At 45.1% G+C, this 19,810-nt stretch overlaps 1 protein-coding gene across 1 annotated transcript in view; it reads left to right on the top strand.

Annotated features, from left to right (window-relative positions):
• Positions 1 to 19,810, top strand: part of MAP4 (microtubule associated protein 4) — a 286,817-nt gene that overhangs the window by 185,957 nt on the left and 81,050 nt on the right. Inside the window, exons 10-12 of the mRNA XM_077808533.1 lie at positions 10,373 to 10,504; positions 12,546 to 12,701; positions 18,706 to 18,873. Coding sequence (XP_077664659.1) covers positions 10,373 to 10,504; positions 12,546 to 12,701; positions 18,706 to 18,873 — 456 coding nt within the window. The remainder of the gene's footprint in view (positions 1 to 10,372; positions 10,505 to 12,545; positions 12,702 to 18,705; positions 18,874 to 19,810) is intronic.

Raw genomic sequence — 19,810 nt, 5'->3', positions numbered from 1 at the left:
CAGGTCCTGAGGAATTAGGTCTACATAAACTTTCCATCCAAGAATGAAAGGCACAAAGGAAGGAGGATCTGATGGTACTGGGTCCAGCTCTGTTCCACAAGCCTCAAGATTGGCACCAGCCAGTCCTGTCTCAGAATTCCACATTGGACCCCCATTTGATGGTTTCCACACCTCTGACTGGGATCCTCTAAGTACAGACCATTGGATACTTGGATCCATCAATCCCCACCTTGGACTTCTTGAACTACAGGAAGGAATGAAACCCTTATCTTGCTGAAGGATATTTTTGCTCTTCCCTATTCACAATCCCCTCTTCTATTGGGCCTGGTCCTTCTTAGAGTGATTTCAATGTCAGAAACCACTTTGAGGAGAAGATCCTCCCGTACTGCACCCACAACTTAGAGCATTCTTCCGCAAGAACTAATGGCCCTGCTCGTAGAACAGGCGTCTGCCTGTTGCTATTTGTGGGACCTGTGCTGTTGAACATATTCATTAATAATCTGGAAAATGGAGTGGACAGTGATGTGGCAATGTTTGCAGATGGTTATACAATTATTCAAGATAGTTAAATACAAAGTAGACTGTGAAGAGTTACAGTGGGATCTCACAAAACTGGATGATTGGGCAACAAAATAGCAGATGAAATTCAATGTTGATAAGTGCAAAGTAATGCACATTGGAAAAAATAATCCTAACTACACATATATAATGATGGGTTCTAAATTAACTGTTACCATTCAAGAGAGAGAGCTTGGAGTCACTGTGGCTAGTTCTCTCAATGCACAGCAGTGGTCAAAAAAGCTAACAGCATGTTAGGAACTATTAGGAAAGGGATAGAAAATATCATAATGCCACTATATAAATCCATGTTGTGCCCACACCTTGAATATTGTGTCCAGTTCTGGTTGCCCATCTCAGAAAGGATCTGGTGGAACTGGAAAATGTTTAGAGAAGGGCAACAAAGATGATCAAGGGTATGGACCAGCTTCCATATGATGAGATGACAACTATACCATCTTCCTGTATCGGATAACTGGCTACTAATGGGCAGATCAAGCCAGGAGGTCCAGTTGGTGACCATATTCTGACTGCACCTTCTGAAGTCATTGGGGATCCGTGTAAACAAAGAAAAGTCCACTTTGATTCTCATGAAGACTGTAGATTTCAAAGGAGCAATCCTCGACTTGTCCTCAGGAAAGACCTGCTTCCTTGTAGACAGATTTCAGTCTATGGCCATCTCGATAAATCAAAAACAATGAGGAGTCCGGTGGCACCTTAAAGGCTAACAGTTTTATTTGGGCATAAGCTTTTGTGGGTAAAAAACCCGCTACTTCAGATGCACAAAATTTTTTACCCACGAAAGCTTATGCCCATATAAATCTGTTAGTCTTTAAGGTGCCACCGGAGTCCTTGTTGTTTTTGTGGATACAGACTAACATGGCTACCCCTCTGATACTTGATAAATCAAGTCACCCTGAGACCTCACACCACAATCAGGGTCTGTCTTTCCTTACTAGGCCACATGGCTGCATGTACATATATAATGCCGTTTGCCAGACTCCAATTGCCTGCAGGCCTGGCTTCCGTCTGTTTACTCATAGTGGTGTTCAGGTTATCCTTATCTGGTAACAATCCCACAAAAGGTCAGAGCCTCTCTTATATGATGGACAAAACCAGACCAGGTACAAACGGGAGTTCCCTGGCTTCCATCCACAACTGACACAACCATAATCACGGATACATCCCTCATAGGATGGGGAGCCCATATGGACAATCTCACTGCACAATGCACTAGGGAGGCTAGAATGAATATCAATCTGCTGGACATGAGGGCAGTTCGCCTAGCCTGCAAAGAATTCCTCCACCTCATAGGATTCTGTTGCATCCAGATAGTGTTGGACAACATGACGGTCTTTTATATAAACAAACAGGGTGGACGAGATCTTCTCCTCTATGTTTAGAGACAGTGAAGTTATGGAACTGGTGTATCAAGAACCACATCGCATTCAGCAACATGCCAACCATGTGTGCAGAATACTTTGGCAGATGATCTTGGCAGCCACTTCTCCGCAGACCATGAGTGGGAAAGTCACAATTCTGTCTTGACTGAAATCTTCACGCAGTGGGGAACACCATCTTAGGATCTGTTCACCTTCCAAGCAAACAAGAAATTCAGTCTCTACTGATCCAGAGCAGCAGTAGGCCAAGACTCCAGGGATACCCTTCTGTTATCCTGGACGGATCATCTAAGGTACCTGTTTCCTCTCATCCCACTGCAACCATAGATTCTCTGGAAAATTCTCCATAACAAGGCCAGGTTTATCCTCCTCATACCCAATTGTCCCAGACAATTTTGATTTCCAGAGCTTCTACAAATGTCATCCCCTGCATACTCTCATCTGGATTTGTTGACTCAAGAGAAGGGCAGGATGAGACATCCCAACTCAGACCCTGTTCATCTCTTAGCCTGGTATTTGAATGGGTGTCAGACCAGGAATGATCATGTTCAAAGGCTGTCCAAACTCCTCAATCACAGCAGAAAAATCTCCACTATAAAATGCGGTCTAGCTAAATGGAGGCATTCTCTACCTTGTCACAATGGAAGTAGTTATCACTAGAATCAGCAGATATCTCTGTAGTTTTAGGCTATCTTCTGTCCCTCAAAATGTCAGGACTTTAATGAAGTAATGGAAAGGTTCACTTGGCAGCAATCAATGCCTTCCATTCTCTTGTAGATGGCCAATCTCTTTACTCACCCTACCACAATATGATTCCCGAAAGGCCTCATTAGGCCCTTCCTGCTTGGGACTAAACCCACACCACAATGGAATCTCAGCCTAGTACTCTCAGCTCCTACCAGACTACCCTTCAAACCGATGGCTACATGTTCCATGTCATACCTTTCCACTAAGGTTGCTTTCTCAGTTGCTATCACATCAGGCAGACTAGTGAGTGAACTGGTAGCATGTGTGGCTGACCCATCATATTTCATAGAGAGAGCTCCTCCTTTTGCCTCAACCCAAAATTTATCCACAAAGTAATTTCAGACTTTCACGTAAATCAACCTATTCACTTATTGGTATTCTTCCCAAAGCCTCATGCTTCCATCAAAGAAAAGACACTGTGCTTCTGGGACATCAGACCGGCCTTGGCCTTGTATCCGCAAAGAATGAAATCTGTTAGGAAAACACAAGACTGTTGCTATAGCAGAGTGATTACAAGGACAAGAATGATCAACTCGGAGACTTTCTAAGTGGATCTCTAGATGCATCAGTCAGTGTTGTCAGCTGACAAGTATTATTCCTCCAGATGGGGTGCGGGCCCACTCTGAGAGCCCAAGCAACCTCAGTGGCATCTGAGATGTACCAGTAACGAACATTTGTAAGGTGGCTACTTAGAGCTCCATCCACTCCTTTACAAAACATTACGCCCTAGTCCAGGGTTCTTCAGCAGATGCAGTTGTGAGGTCAGTAGTGTTAGGCATCCAGACCAAAAAATGGAGACGGTTACTTACCTGAAACCTGAGGTTCTTTAAGATGTGTGGTTCCTATCTGTATTCTAATACCCACCCTCCTTCCCCTCTGCTTTGGATCTTATCTGATTCATTGTAGGAGAGGAAACTAGAAAGGTATCGCCCTTTATGCCCTCAGTTCAGAGCACAAGGAGAGCAACTGCATATGCATGGACCAACAGAGACTACTTGCTAAAAATCTCCTGTCTCAGGTGCATGGAGTGTAAGGGCACCCATATGTGGAATAAGATAGGGACCACACATCTTGAAGGTAAGTAATCTCCATTTACAGCAAAGGCTCCATGGAGCATGCTTTTTGCTGCTGACATTATGTTGTGCTGTAAAAATAAATACAAACTGGAGAGGGACCTAGAACTGAATTTAAAAAAAATGGCATATGAATCAGCTGGAATCCATGTGGTGCTTTGTTGAGAGGGACTACAAGATGCTAGTGAAATTAGATGGTATAGTGTGAGTCGGTGTGACAATTCAAATATCTGGATTCAGTCCTGAGCCATGTTGGGAATGTGGATACAGATGTCATGGAGGTGCATGGAGAGTACCTGGTGTAAATTGAGGGAGTTGACAGGAATTTCTGCCATAAGAATACGCCAGGTAAACTAAAGAGCAAAGTATATACGATCATGATTAGGCCAGCCATGATGTGCGGGTTGGAATGTTAGCCAATGTGGAAGAAAGAAATACTGCTACTACCTCACACTGCTGTAATAAGAATGCTCAGCTGGATGTTGGGTAAGATGAGAGCTGATAGGCTGTGCACTGAAACAGTACAAGCCATTCTGCAGGTAGTCCCCGTCATAGAAAATCTGAGGGAATATTGACTGAGATGGCTGGGTCATGTGAGACGATGATGTGTGAGATATTTTGGCCAGAAAGTATCAGATCTAGTAGTCAGACTCATGGGACAAAGACCATGAGGAAGACCTAGGAAAAGATGGTTCAAGATGCCGCAGGAGGATGTGAAGAAAGTTGATGTCAGCTTGGAAGACAAAGAACAAGAGCTTCTGATCCTGATTGATGGCATAAGGATTGATGGGATAAGGCAAAGAAGATGATGATTAAAGATTACTTTAAGGGCTCAGATCCATAACTAAAGTTTGAAGGGGTTGGGATCTGGGGTTGAACTCGTTTTACTGAAGATAGCATATTATCACAGCTTCCAACAAAAACCTACCATGAGTGAAAATTCAGAGGTGGGAGGGTTTGGCTGAATTGTATGGCTAGGGAATGATAAATCTAGTACACCAGTGGTTCTCAAACTTTTGTACTGCTGACCCCTTTCACAAGCCTCTAAGTGTGACACCCCCCCATAAATTAAAAACACTTTTTATATATTTAACACCATTATAAATGCTGGAGGTAAAGTGGGGTTTGGGGTGGAGGCTGACAGCTTGTGACCCTCTCCCCCATGTAACAACGTCATGACCCCCTGAGTGGTCCCGACCCTCAGTGTGAGAACCCCTGTAGTACACCTACAGCTGTTGCATTAAATATGCCCAGAAGCTGATTAAATGATTCTTTACTACGTCATAACCCACAGCTCTCGCAGAACGTGAAGTTCCAAAAACTGAGTTATCCTTATTTGTGGTTAGTAGTCAAATATAAAAAAAAACTGACTTGTGATCCAGCTTTGCTTTAGTCATAGAATCATAGAATCATAGAATATCAGGGTTGGAAGGGACCCCTGAAGGTCATCTAGTCCAACCCCCTGCTCGAAGCAGGACCAATTCCCAGTTAAATCATCCCAGCCAGGGCTTTGTCAAGCCTGACCTTAAAAACTTCCAAGGAAGGAGATTCCACCACCTCCCTAGGCAACGCATTCCAGTGTTTCACCACCCTCTTAGTGAAAAAGTTTTTCCTAATATCCAATCTAAACCTCCCCCACTGCAACTTGAGACCATTACTCCTCGTTCTGTCATCTGCTACCATTGAGAACAGTCTAGAGCCATCCTCTTTGGAACCCCCTTTCAGGTAGTTGAAAGCAGCTATCAAATCCCCCCTCATTCTTCTCTTCTGCAGGCTAAACAATCCCAGCTTCCTCAGCCTCTCCTCATAAGTCATGTGTTCTAGACCCCTAATCATTTTTGTTGCCCTTCGCTGGACTCTCTCCAATTTATCCACATCCTTCTTGTAGTGTGGGGCCCAAAACTGGACACAGTACTCCAGATGAGGCCTCACCAATGTCGAATAGAGGGGGACGATCACGTCCCTCGATCTGCTCGCTATGCCCCTACTTATACATCCCAAAATGCCATTGGCCTTCTTGGCAACAAGGGCACACTGCTGACTCATATCCAGCTTCTCGTCCACTGTCACCCCTAGGTCCTTTTCCGCAGAACTGCTGCCTAGCCATTCGGTCCCTAGTCTGTAGCGGTGCATTGGATTCTTCCGTCCTAAGTGCAGGACCCTGCACTTATCCTTATTGAACCTCATCAGATTTCTTTTGGCCCAATCCTCCAATTTGTCTAGGTCCTTCTGTATCCTATCCCTCCCCTCCAGCGTATCTACCACTCCTCCCAGTTTAGTATCGTCCGCAAATTTGCTGAGAGTGCAATCCACACCATCCTCCAGATCATTTATGAAGATATTGAACAAAACCGGCCCCAGGACCGACCCCTGGGGCACTCCACTTGACACCGGCTGCCAACTAGACATGGAGCCATTGATCACTACCCGTTGAGCCCGACAATCTAGCCAGCTTTCTACCCACCTTATAGTGCATTCATCCAGCCCATACTTCCTTAACTTGCTGACAAGTATACTGTGGGAGACCGTGTCAAAAGCTTTGCTAAAGTCAAGAAACAATACATCCACTGCTTTCCCTTCATCCACAGAACCAGTAATCTCATGATAAAAGGCGATTAGATTAGTCAGGCATGACCTTCCCTTGGTGAATCCATGCTGGCTGTTCCTGATCACTTTCCTCTCATGCAAGTACTTCAAGATTGATTCTTTGAGGACCTGCTCCATGATTTTTCCAGGGACTGAGGTGAGGCTGACTGGCCTGTATTTCCCAGGATCCTCCTTCTTCCCTTTTTTAAAGATTGGCACTACATTAGCCTTTTTCCAGTCATCCGGGACTTCCCCGGTTCGCCACAAGTTTTCAAAGATAATGGCCAATGGCTCTGCAATCACAGCCGCCAATTCCTTCAGCACTCTCGGATGCAACTCATCCGGCCCCATGGACTTGTGCACGTCCAGCTTTTCTAAATAGTCCCTAACCACCTCTATCTCCACAGAGGGCTGGCCATCTCTTCCCCATTTTGTGATGCCCAGCGCAGCAGTCTGGGAGCTGACCTTGTTCGTGAAAACAGAGGCAAAAAAAGCATTGAGTACATTAGCTTTTTCCACATCCTCTGTCACTAGGTTGCCTCCCTCATTCAGTAAGGGGCCCACACTTTCCTTGGCTTTCTTCTTGTTGCCAACATACCTGAAAAAACCCTTCTTGTTACTCTTGACATCTCTCGCTAGCTGCAGCTCCAGGTGCGATTTGGCCCTCCTGATTTCATTCCTACATGCCCGAGCAATATTTTTATACTCTTCCCTGGTCATATGTCCAACCTTCCACTTCTTGTAAGCTTCTTTTTTATGTTTAAGATCCGCTAGGATTTCACCGTTAAGCCAAGCTGGTCGCCTGCCATATTTACTATTCTTTCGACTCATTGGGATGGTTTGTCTCTGTAACCTCAACAGGGATTCCTTGAAATACAGCCAGCTCTCCTGGACTCCTTTCCCCTTCAAGTTAGTCCCCCAGGGGATCCTGGCCATCCGTTCCCTGAGGGAGTCGAAGTCTGCTTTCCTGAAGTCCAGGGTCCGTATCCTGCTGCTTACCTTTCTTCCCTGCGTCAGGATCCTGAACTCAACCAACTCATGGTCACTGCCTCCCAGGTTCCCATCCACTTTTGCTTCCCCCACTAATTCTACCCGATTTGTGAGCAGCAGGTCAAGAAAAGCGCCCCCCCTAGTTGGCTCCTCTAGCACTTGCGCCAGGAAATTGTCCCCTATGCTTTCCAAAAACTTCCTGGATTGTCTATGCACCGCAGTATTGCTCTCCCAGCAGATATCAGGAAAATTAAAGTCACCCATGAGAGTCAGGGCATGCGATCTAGTAGCTTCCGTGAGCTGCCGGAAGAAAGCCTCATCTACCTCATCCCCCTGGTCCGGTGGTCTATAGCAGACTCCCACCACTACATCACATACCAATGCGCTCACAAGTTCAATTTATTGATGATTCCTTCTCCTGTTGTTCATATTGTTCACGGCCTCCTGTGGGTCTGAGGCCATGTCTACACTACAAAATTAAGTTTACTTAATGTATGTCCACAGACAGTCACCACAGTAATTACATTGCTTGTGTATGTGTACGCTTTGCTTCTTGTGTCAGCAGTGCTCATCCTCACTGGGAGCACTTGCATCAATTGTACTGTCAACGTGGGGCATTGTGGGACGGCTTCTGAAAGCCAGTAACAGTAGATGTAAGCAACGCAGTGTCTACACTGACACTGCGTCACCCTGACTACATCAACATTGACTCTACGCCTCTCGTGGAGGTGGAGTTAAGTCAGTGTAGTAGGACAATTACATCTCCAGGAGCCAAATTTTAGTGTTGACGCTTCTGTAGTTAGGTCAACATAAGCTGCCTTGCGTCACGCTAACTCTGTAGCGTAGACCACGCCTCAGGATTTGTTGGATTGCAACGATACTACTTGCACCTGTATACCTTTCCCAGTAATATATATTCTGTACCAATCATTTAATTTATTATGGAGAGGGTCATACCCTAGCTGAAATGGTGAACAATAAATATCAGCCAACGTCTTGGCTTTGGAAACTCAAGTGTACTGCATAATTGGTATAACCTAGGAATAGGGCTGTCTAGATCACCGAGCACAGTTGTGAGAGTATCAGCTATGGCTGGAAAAAGTGAATCCTGTAGCGTTGATTAAAGGAGGTGGTCAGATTAAAAAATCAGTTTTATAAAATGAATTTCTTGACCTTTGTCAACACTTTAGATCAGCGATCCTCAGACTGAGGCTCTCGAGCTGCAAGCGGCTCTTTAATGTGTCTTCTGCGGCTCTTTGCAACACATGATATTAAAACATGGTATGATTTAATTATTACCCAATCTAAGTTATTAACCGATCAGAATACTTTTACTATGTTATTAACCAAGTGTAGCTGATAAAATAATACTTGGTCAGTCATTTTGCTATGAGAATAATATATATAAAATAGTAAATGAAACAATGAAGTCATGCTACTGTGGCTCTTTTGGGTAATGTTGATCGCTAATTTGGCTCTTGAACCACTGAGTTCTGAGTATCATTGCTTTAGATTATTAAGAATCTAGTTTTAAAACTTAATTTACCTCCCACCATTTATACTGGTGCTCACTTTTTTTGTATTTCACTAAGTTTGGACAACGAAAATAGACTTTTTTGGTTTTGGTCACTATTGTGTTCTGACTTGAGTGCCTTCGGACTATGCTGTGTAGCATATGGAGCAAATACTTCAGGAGAATATTTAAATCCAAATAAACTGTATGAAAATACTACTTTTGGTTTTATTAAGGTTTTGTTTAAAAAAAAAAAAGAAGAAGAAAAAAAACAAAACAAAACAAAAAACCCCTTGTTTTTAAAAGCTGAAATTTTGGGCTGAAACTGACTGAACAGTGTCCTTGAAGAATTTCAGCGCTTCTGAAATCATTGGGAACTGGGAGACAGTTGATGTCTGTTGAATAAAATAAGAGCCCATGAGCCACATTCTAAAGCCTGTATACATACCAAGTTGAGTTCTGTTGTTAAGTGCAGAGTCAGGCGTTGCCAGTGCTTGGATCAGAGAAGAAGGTCCTGTTAGTGATTTAGTTGATGGTAGTGCCTTCTAAGTCAGGAATAAATCATTGCTCCTTCTTGAGATAGCCATGGGAACTGTGCAACCAGAGATGCTGGTTTTTTTTAAATATGATGGAAAACAAGGTTCTGAGCACATGTGGTCACTGAAGATCCCATGGTACTTTTTTCAAGTGTAGAGGTGTATTCAGCTGAATGTATTTGTGTCCACACAGGAATTCTTCTATATCGTGCTATTTAAATAAGTCATTCTCATTCCTGTTTAATGCATGCTGCACGTTGCCACATGCCAGAAGATCACCAACTGTGCCTCCTCATATGCTCCTAGTGGATTTTCAGGCTATAAGACTGCATACCTGACTAGGAATTAGGTCTATTAAAAATAGGGTGTATAGTGGAATACAAAAAGAATGAGGAGTACTTGTAGCACCTTAGAGACTAACAAATTTATTTGAACATAAGCTTTTGTGAGCTACAGCTTATTTCATCGGATGCATGTAGTGGAAAATACAGTAGGAAGATATATATGTATATATATATGTATATACACACACACCATGAAAAATGGGTGTTGCCATACACACTATAACAAGAGTGATCAATTAGGGTGAGCTATTATCAGCAGGAGAAAAAAACCCTTTGTAGTGATAATCAGGATGGCCCATTTTCAACAGTTGACAAGAAGATGTGATTAACAGTGTGGGGGGGAATAAGCATGGGGAAATAGTTTTACTTTACAGTAGTTTGAGACACTTTGGTAATACGTGAGTGTCAAACAAGGCAAGTAGACAAGGATGCAGACTTTGGAGTATTTTGTACCTTTTGCTGCCATTTGTACAAGAAGGTGTATCTGTCATTACCACTAATAGGACTTATACACAGTCACATAAGGAAAAAATATCTAGTTTCTGGGTGCTTTTCCTCTTCTTGTCATCCCTCATTTACAAACTTCAGAACTAACAGTATTTAGTATACTTGTTAATCTCTGCAGCATCTGCTCCAGCTGTGGGAGAAGTATCTGTTCAAGTGATGGGACAAGTGTCTATTCCTGTAGTGGAAGAGCTGATGGTGTTTGAACCTTCTGTTGAGCAACACAAGTCCGCTCTTAATGAACCTCCAACAGGTAAGCAGACACCAGAAAGTCTGCATAAACTGTTCACTGGGGACTTAAATATTTTGGCAAATCCTGTATGAATGCCACTATGAGATCTGAGTCTACAAAGGAAAGTCTTACTAAAACCCTGCTGTGCAGTAACTGGTGTAAATCCAGATATACAAGTTCCAGTAAGATTGTTGAACACGAAAGAGTGAATTCATCCAAAGTAAATATTGCTCTGGTCTGTCTTAAATTCAGTCTCCTGGGTGCAGCTCAACTCTGCTGCCAAGGTATACACAAAAGCAAATGGCTCTCAAGGGTTTTTCATGTATACAATATGGAACTGATATTTTATTGTCCATTTAGGACTTTGCATTGCTCTAAAACACTATGAAATCTTTGGGGAAATCAAGGTTTCAGAGAGAGATTTAGTGCAAGCTGTCAGAAGGCATATTTGCCCACCCTAGTGGCAATTATTTTATGTACATGTTATGGTATCTAAAATACGTACTATAGTGCACAAGACATGCCAAGTGATGTACAGGCAAAAAGAAGACATAGTGCCTTCTCCAAAGGGCTTCTAATCTGAATAGGGCCTGTTAGATTTTATTGCTGGGTAGATACATTTTTTAGCAGTTTTGCCAGGTTGTTTTAGCTAAAGAATTCAGGGATTGAGGACAGGGATATCAAATGAGAAATGTTTATTTTCTGGCAGTGGGAAGGGGATTTTATTGTGTATGGGCCATGATCATTGTACAAGAAGGTACAATCAGAGGAAACTATGGTCCCTGCTGAGTCGAAGTTATGATCTAAGTTTGACCTACAGTATAGTTCAGACTCTCAATACCGGAAAGGTAAGCTCTAAAGTACACTCTGGTAAAGATAGCAGTCACTTTTTAAATGTTATCCACTTAATTCTTTAGTGTCTTAACATTGATAGGCTTTTTGGTAGAAGTGAGTTTTTAAGGGGAGAGGTTTTAACTAAAAGCAGCAGGGTAGGGAATGAGCCATAAGGGGTGGTGTGGAAGAAGGTGTGAATAAAAGAGCCAGACAGTGTGGGCAGATGTATTTACACAGGCAGTTTTAAGAAGTGGATAGGCTTCCAGGAGAAGTGAGGAGGAGGAAATGAAGGCTGAGACACAGGATACAGGGGCGTAGAGAAGTTGAAGAGAAGTTGAGATTTTCTGTGGGAGGCCAGAGTAACCAATGAAAGGATAAGATTAGGGGAATGGAATAGTCAGAATAGTAGGAGTGGGGACATCATTTTGTGTGATCTGAAAGGGAATGGGTTGAGAATCAGGTTAGCTAGTGAGGAAGGGGTGACAGTAACTGACACCAGTGGTGACCAAAGCCTGAACAAGGATTTTGGTGATCAGGATGGAGAGGAAGAATGAGAGGGAATTCAAGACAATACAGTGACAATGGCTGATGGGAGGAGAAGTAAGGTCATGGTATAGGTGGGCAAAAAAAGTGGTATTTCACCATGCTTAGTCTGAGCTGCTGACGAGACAGCTAGAATGAAATTGGAGGGACAGTTGAAGAGGTGAGATTGAACAAGTAGGGAATTATGATAGTTGGAGCCATGAGAGTAAAGAGTTCATTTGTAGATAAAGTGTAAAGTAAAAAGAAGAGGACTGAGGAAAGAACCTGGAGATATCTCAGGAGAAGTGAGGGAGGAGGATCTGCCACAAGAGCTGCTGGTGAGGCAGGACAGCAGAGATGTAAAAGCCCAAGTTAGAGAGAATGCTGGAGTGAAAGAGTGACTGTGTGCAGGCAGCAGAAAAAGAGGATCAGGAAATCCCTTAGACTTACGCAGGAGGAGGTCAGAGTAGGCTCATACTTACTGGAGAGTTTGGGAAGAGTAGTTTCAAAGGAACAGATGGTAACTGGATTGCCTGGGATTAGGACGGAGCCAGAGGACAAGAATTCAAGGCACTGTAAATAGACTGCTTTCTCAAGGAACTTGCAGGCAAATTGGGGGAGGGAGGAGAGTAGTTGGAGAGGTAAGTGGGGTCTCAACTGTTTACAAGTAGAAAAACCACTAACTTTTAAAATTTGTTGTAAACAGTATCGTCTGCTCCAGCTGAGGTAATGGAACAAAAAGTGACGGTCCCAGAAGCCTCTACTCCTGGTGCAGATAGTACTCTTGTGGAAGAGAATAAACCATCTCCCAGCAAACATACAGAGCATCTTCCGAAGCCAAATGAACTCCCAGAGCTGGCAGGTACAAAATCAAGAGGGCTTCTTTGTTGTGAAGTCAGCATTTTTGATTGAGCTTAATAACTTCTTCCTCCCAATTTCTCTCTCACACTATTCCTCTGCCTTTGGCAGAGACCATGCAAAGAAGACTTCAGCCCCAAGGTGAATGTTTTGGAAAGTTATGAGCATGTGAAAATGTGGGGTTATATTAGAAACTGTTTCTCAGCCTCAACCTGGCAGGGTAACCATTGCAGATTGCTGTAATGTAGATACGGTTTCCATTAAGGACTTGGGAGTGAATTTGTATTTCTCTTCCTTTTTTTCCCCATGCATATTTGTTGTATCCATTGAATGTGGTGGTTGGTTTATTACAGTTTTTATTTTTTATATCTTTGTATAAAGTAATTAATTGTATATAACTTAAAAAATTCAAGTTAATGAAAAATCTAATAGGTCTCTAATGTGATGACTTTAAAAGAACTAAATTGTCTGAATTTTATGTCCCTGTTAATTTTGTATGTATATAATAATAATAATAATAAGCACTTAAATGTAGTACATCAATCCAGATTTTGGAAGCTCTGTCCAAACTTTAATTTTTAATCAGCGTTGTGAACCGAGTATTTGTTTTAGCTAGCATGTTACAGGATGTTTCTGGCCTTTTTTTAGGTGAAGTTAAAGGTTAACTTTCTCCTGTATTTTGGTAGTTTTACAAGTAAGCTTCCTTGCTAGTTGATACAGTTAACAAATATTGGGAAAAGCAACTGTACAATGGTAAAGCGTTACAAGTTCAGTTTAAGAATTGTGTGAAAGCCAGTGTTGTCTGAACTCTTGCTCCTTCTTCGAGTGCTTGCTCATGTCGATTCCATTCTAGGTGTGTGCGTGCCCCTGTGTGCAGTTGTCAGAGATTTTTGCCTTAGCAGTATCAGTAAGGCCACCCTTTGAGTGCCGTGCTCATGCTTTGGTATATCAGGCTCCACTGGCCTTATGCCCTCTCAGTTTCTTCTTACCACCTGTAGTGGTTAGTCGGAGTGCCTTTCCTTGCATAGCAAGGGCTAACGGTTTTGTCTCTTCTGACTTCGAGCTTTAGGGTCTTGTAAATAGTTTCTTTATAATAGTTAGTGTTAAGTGTAGTTCGAAGTTAGAGTCCCAGCGGGGACTTTGCCCCAGGTGGGGCATGGCCTGATCTCCGGGGTTTAAGCCCTGAGTGGACTGGAACAGGCCTATGCCTGTAAGTGACCCACACACCAGCTGCCTCAAGTGCCTAAGGAATCACATATGAAGGACAAGTGTCATATTTGTACAAATTTTTGACCCAGGACTCAGAAAGAGCAGGATATTTATTTCCGGGCTCTTCTCATTTCCGGCCCTTCGTCCAGCTTCTGAGCCATCCCTCCAAGACTCACCTAATACCTTGGTCTCAGTACGCAGTGCACCCCTGGCTCTGCCCGGCACTGCTCTCCATCGCTGGTGCCCAAAAAGAAAACTAGCATGGCTCCCCGGCACCAGGCAAGAAGGGCCATGGGACATTGGGCAAAGGACCCAGTTCAGGCCGCCCAGCCACTCCGAAGCCATGTGTACGTGCCTCCCTGGTCAGGGCCCTTAGCCCCTTAAAGGATCTACCACTGGCTCCCGGGAGCAGTAGGGGACCCAAACTCCTGATGGCTTTGACGCCTTCCCAAGCTCCCCCGATGACGAGAGAGCAGAGGTCTCCGCCCATGCTGCCAGCACTACCAATGCTGCAGGAAACATCAAAGGCTCCCTACGAGATCAAGCCAGCAGCTAAGAGCTCTCGGGGCAGTGAAGTGCTACCGATGCCCCAAGACAAGGCAGTGCTCTCCTCCTCGCCACAGATCTCCAGAGTTGCAGCCCAGATCCTCTGGGGCTTGCCCTTGGTCACAGGCACTTCAATCGCAGTCCCCGCCATCTCAAAGCGAATTGCCTAAGAGCGGAGGCTCTAGTTTCCATACTACTGGCACCGTTTGCCCTCCTGCCAGTCATCCTCTTGGCGCAGATCTTGGTCATCCTCTTGGCGCAGATATACAGTCGTCGTCTTCATCTCTGGACGAGGCTTTTGACACAGTCTCCCACAGTATTCTTGCCAGCAAGTTAAAGAAGTATGGGCTGGATGAATGGACTACAAGGTGGATAGAAAGTTGGCTAGATTGTCAGGCTCAACCGGTAGTGATCAGTGGCTCCATGTCTAGTTGGCAGCCGGTATCAAGTGGAGTGCCCCAAGGGTTGGTCCTGGGGCCGGTTTTGTTCAATATCTTCATTAATGATCTGGAGGATGGTGTGGATTGCACCCTCAGCAAGTTTGCAGATGACACTAAGCTGGGAGGAGAGGTAGATACACTGGAGGGTAGGGATAGGATACAGAGGGCCCTAGACAAATTAGAGGATTGGGCCAAAAGAAATCTGATGAGGTTGAACAAGGACAAGTGCAGAGTCCTGCACTTAGCATGGAAGAATCCCATGCATCGCTACAGACTAGGGACTGAATGGCTAGGCAGCAGTTCTGCAGAAAAGGACCTAGGGGTGACAGTGGACGAGAAGCTGGATACGAGTCAACAGTGTGCCCTTGTTGCCAAGAAGGCCAATGGCATTTTGGGCTGTATAAGTAGGGGCATTGCCAGCAGATCGAGGGACGTGATCGTCCCCCTCTATTCGACATTGGTGAGGCCTCACCTGGAGTACTGTATCCAGTTTTGGGCCCCACACTACAAGAAGGATGTGGAAAAATTGGAAAACATCCAGCAGAGGGCAACAAAAATTATTAGGGGACTGGAACACGTGACTTATGAGGAGAGGCTGAGGGAACTGGGATTGTTTAGTCTGCAGAAGAGAAGAATGAGGGGGGGATTTGATAGCTGCTTTCAACTACCTGAAAGGGGGTTTCAAAGAGGATGGATCTAGACTTTTCTCAGTGGTAGCAGATGACAGAACGAGGAGTAATGGTCTCAAGTTGCAGTGGGGGAGGTTTAGGTTGGATATTAGGAAAAACTTTTTCACGATGAGGGTGGTGAAGCACTAGAACGCGTTACCTAGGGAGGTGGTGGAATCTCCTTCCTTAGAAGTTTTTAAGGTCAGGCTTGACAAAGCCCTGGCTGGGATGATTTAATTAGGGATTGGTCCTGCTTGGAGCAGGGGGTTGGACTAGATGACCTCCTGAGTTCCCTTCCAACCCTGATATTCTATGATTTTATGCTTTCCCCATGAGTGCACTCCCCGTCACAACTCCGGTCCCCCCAGCACCAGTCGCCTTGGTACCGGCACTGATCCTCTCGTTCCAGGCATCTGTCTCTAGCAGCGACGGTCAGCAGGCAGATGCAGATGTCGATGGCCCCACGGTTTGTCACCGGAAGGGGATTCCTCTGGCATGGAAGGGCAGTTCAGCCCCTTGCCCAGACTCCAGCAGCGTGATTGGGCTCCTGGGGCTGCGTCAACATTGATGGCGCCGTCTTGGCAGTGTGGCCAGTGGCCAGCACAGTGGCTTTGTTGGATCACATGGGGCGTGCCGGTCATGACAATGTCCCCTTCACGCCTCTCATCTGCTGGTGCCTCGAAGCAACAGTTGGCAGCACTGACGGCACCGGGCTCAGTGCACGAGTCGCACTCGGAGGTCGGGGTAGAGGACACTGCACCCACCCCTAAACCCCTCCCTCCCCCATTGGGGATAATGCCCCAGGGCCTCCCTCGGGGGTACAGCCGTCGTCTTCAGCTCTGGACGACGCAGTTGCGGGACCCTCAAGGACTGGCCCTCTGTACGATTTTAAAGAACACCAGGCCCTTCTTCGACGGGTGGCCAAGAACTTGGACCTAGAGATGGAGCAGATGGCCGAGCAGGTGGACACTTTGTTCAACTTCCTCTCAGCCTCTACCCCAGCTCTTGTTGCACTACTAGTGCATGATGGGGTTCTCAAAATTGACAAGGCCCTCTGGCAAACCCCGTCTTCCATCCCTCTCACCTCCAAAGGGGCCGAAAAGTACTTTGTCCCAGCCAAAGGGTTCAAGTACTTTTATACCCACCCACCTCCGTGCTCATTGATTATCTCTGCAGCCAACAGAAAAGACAAGCAGGGGCACACCAGCTCAACTCCCATGAATAGAGGCCAAAAGACTGGACCATTTTGGGACAAAAATGTATTCCATTGCCAGCACACAGTTCCAGTGGCGAACCATCAGGCCCTCTTGGGCAGACACAATTTTAACTTATTGGGCTCCCTTCATAAGTTCAAGGAGTCCCTCCTGCAGGGTTTGGCTTAAGAATTTGGCACCCTGGTAGATGAAGGCACTGCAGCAGCTAGTAGCTCCCCGCAAATGGGGTGGGATGTGGTGGACTCGGCGGACAGGGTGGTCGCATTGGTGGTGGTTATGAGTCGCAGCTGCTGGCTTCACACTGCTGGCCTTTCCCATGAGATGCAGACCTTGATCTAGGACCTCCCATTCAATGAGAACGGTCTCTTCTCCAAACAGACAAATATGAGGCTGCATGGGTTGAAGGACACTCGGGCCACCCTTTGCTCACTGGGGATGCATACGCAGCAGTCTGCATGGAAGCAGTTCTGGCTGCTCCCACTGCCAAGGCCTTGGCAGCCTCATCAGGGGTCTGCAAGGAGAAGGGATAGAGAGATGAGTTTTAGTCGTTGCCGCCATTCCTCCTCCCACGCAGCCCGGCCTGGCGAAGCATCCTGGGGGCTAGAAGCACTCATTCTGATGGTGTGCTTCAGAGTGACGCCCGAGTCAATTTCCCAGATCCACATTGTTCTTTCCTCTACTGTCTTTGTTCCTACTGTTTGGCCTGGTTGCGGGTCACCTCAGACCACTGGGTGCTGAACATAGTATCTCGGGGCTGTACCCTGCAATTTTCTACCACACCTCCCTCCCACCCACCCCTCTTCATGGATCCTTCTCACAAGCACCTCCTTGTTCAAGAGGTTGAGGGCCTCCTGCTCCAGGGGGAAGTGGAGGAGATCGCTCAGCACATGAGTGTTCTATTCCCGCTACTTCCTAATCCCAAAGGCAAAAGGGGGCTTCAGACCCATCCTGGACCTGCGTCGCCTCAACAAGTCTCTCATAAAGTTGAAGTTTTGCATGATCTCCTTGTCCTCCATCATCCCCTCCCTGGATCTAGGAGACTGGTACGCAGCCCTTGACTAGGGCACAAGCATCGTCAGCGGCTTTCCTGACACAGGTATCAATCCAAGAGATGTGTAGGGCTGCTACCTGGTCATCTGTCCACATGTTTGTGTCTCCTTATGCACTTACCCAGCAAGCTTGAGACAATGCTGACTTTGGCAGAGTAGTGTTGCAAGACCGTGAACTCTGAGCCCATCTTCATTGATATTGCTTGTGAGTCACCTAGAATGGAATTGACATGAGCAAGTATTTGAAGAAAATAGCTGTAGCTCACAAAAGCTTATGCTCAAATAAATGTTAGTCTCTAAGATGCCACAAGTACCACTGGTTTCGTAACTCTTGATCTTCAAGACGTGTTGCTCGTGTCCATTCCATTACCCCCCCTCCTGCCCCTCTGCTGGAGTTGTCAGCGGGAAGGAACTGAGAGGGCATAGGGCCGGCGGCGCCTGATATACCAACACGTGAGCGCTGCACTCATGGGGGCAGCACAGCTGGCTCTATGGATACCGCTAAGGCAAAAATCTCCGTCCGCGCACATGCGCGCGCACACCTAGAATGGAATGGACATGAGCAACACATCTCGAAGAACTGTTCCGAAAAAGGTGGGTAACCATTTTTTCTTTCAAGAAAAGAGGCTTGACCTGTCTTCAGATAGCAAAGACAATCTTGTATATTTCACCTTTGACACCGCAACCATTTGGTAGGGTATTTCTCAAAGGGAATTTGACGGAGGAATATAGGTAGACAGGTTACAGAATCTTGTAAATTGCATCTGTATTCTAAACCAGAATGTACCCTTTTCTGTATGCCTGTGTGTAAAATATTGGTTACACTCATTCATCAGATGTGAAACATCCCATCTTATTGTGTTTTTTGTGTTTCAATTCCAGTGGAAGCAAAAGAACCATTTACATTAATAGAAACTAAAGAAACCCTTCCGGAAAAAACAGCTCCGGCTGCTGACCTGGCCATAGTAGAGAAGCTGAAGGAAGAGGCTGAGCTTAGTCATGCCCACCATATAGAACCTCCACAAGAGAAATCTCCGTTGGAACCGACAGGTAGAGATTTGACAGTAGTTGGAATTTAGAATTAAAGTATGTTTTCTCTCTGAATACCATTCTTCCTTCTCCTACTAGCTGCATTTGTCTTACCCTTCAGCCACATGGGCAAGCACACGATTTTCTACAGCCAGCACTGTGCTGTTTTGTGAATTCATCACAATGATTCTGCTTGCACTTTGCCTCCAGTCTCTGCCCTGTCCCCTCTATAAATGATTTAATCTCCTTGGTTTCAGGACTACAAGTCCAAATTTGGATGCTGCTGCTATTTTCTATTATGCTATTATGGGGGATGGCTTATGTCTTCACTGCTAAAGCATTTAAACACTCACCTTCCCTCTCTTCTAATGCCATTTCCAACATGGCTCTTATTTTGGTATTAAGACAAACCCAGTGTTCCTTGATTCTAGTAAAATAATCAAGGCAAATTCCTTTTCCAAATTAAGGTGTGTAGCTGAAGGAGGAAAACATAGTTTTGTCCCTGCTCCACTAACTCACCTCTCCATTGAGCCTAGATTGTTTATGTTTCTGACTGGAGGCTGATTTGTGGGACCAGGGCTATGTAAGAAATGACTGACACTCTCTAAAGTTAATGGCTTATAACTGAGGAAAGTAGTGCTATCTACATCTGAGTACAGAAAATTATTTTTCTTTTGATGAAGTTTTGCCTTCCACTGCTTTACGGGTGCTGTGGGAAACTTACTTCTAGCTTTTTCTTCCCATTACATCCACACGCTTTCCTCTTGAGCCTTACCTTTCCGCTATGCTTCTATTTCCTATTAAGGAAAGTTTCTAAACTAGAGGGTTGTAACTGGTGTAGCTGCTGTCTTGTTTTGCTAAGATAACAGGAAAAATGGATCCCTAATGCCTTTTCTAAATATTGGTAATTTCTCACTACAAGAGCAGTTGTTTTATGGGAGTAAAGATCACCCACTGT

This window comes from Eretmochelys imbricata, chromosome 2 (genome assembly GCF_965152235.1).
Source record: "Eretmochelys imbricata isolate rEreImb1 chromosome 2, rEreImb1.hap1, whole genome shotgun sequence".
NCBI classification, from domain to species: Eukaryota; Metazoa; Chordata; order Testudines; family Cheloniidae; genus Eretmochelys; species Eretmochelys imbricata.
Note: the sequence above shows the minus strand (reverse complement) of the source record. Positions and strands in the feature narration are given on the sequence as shown.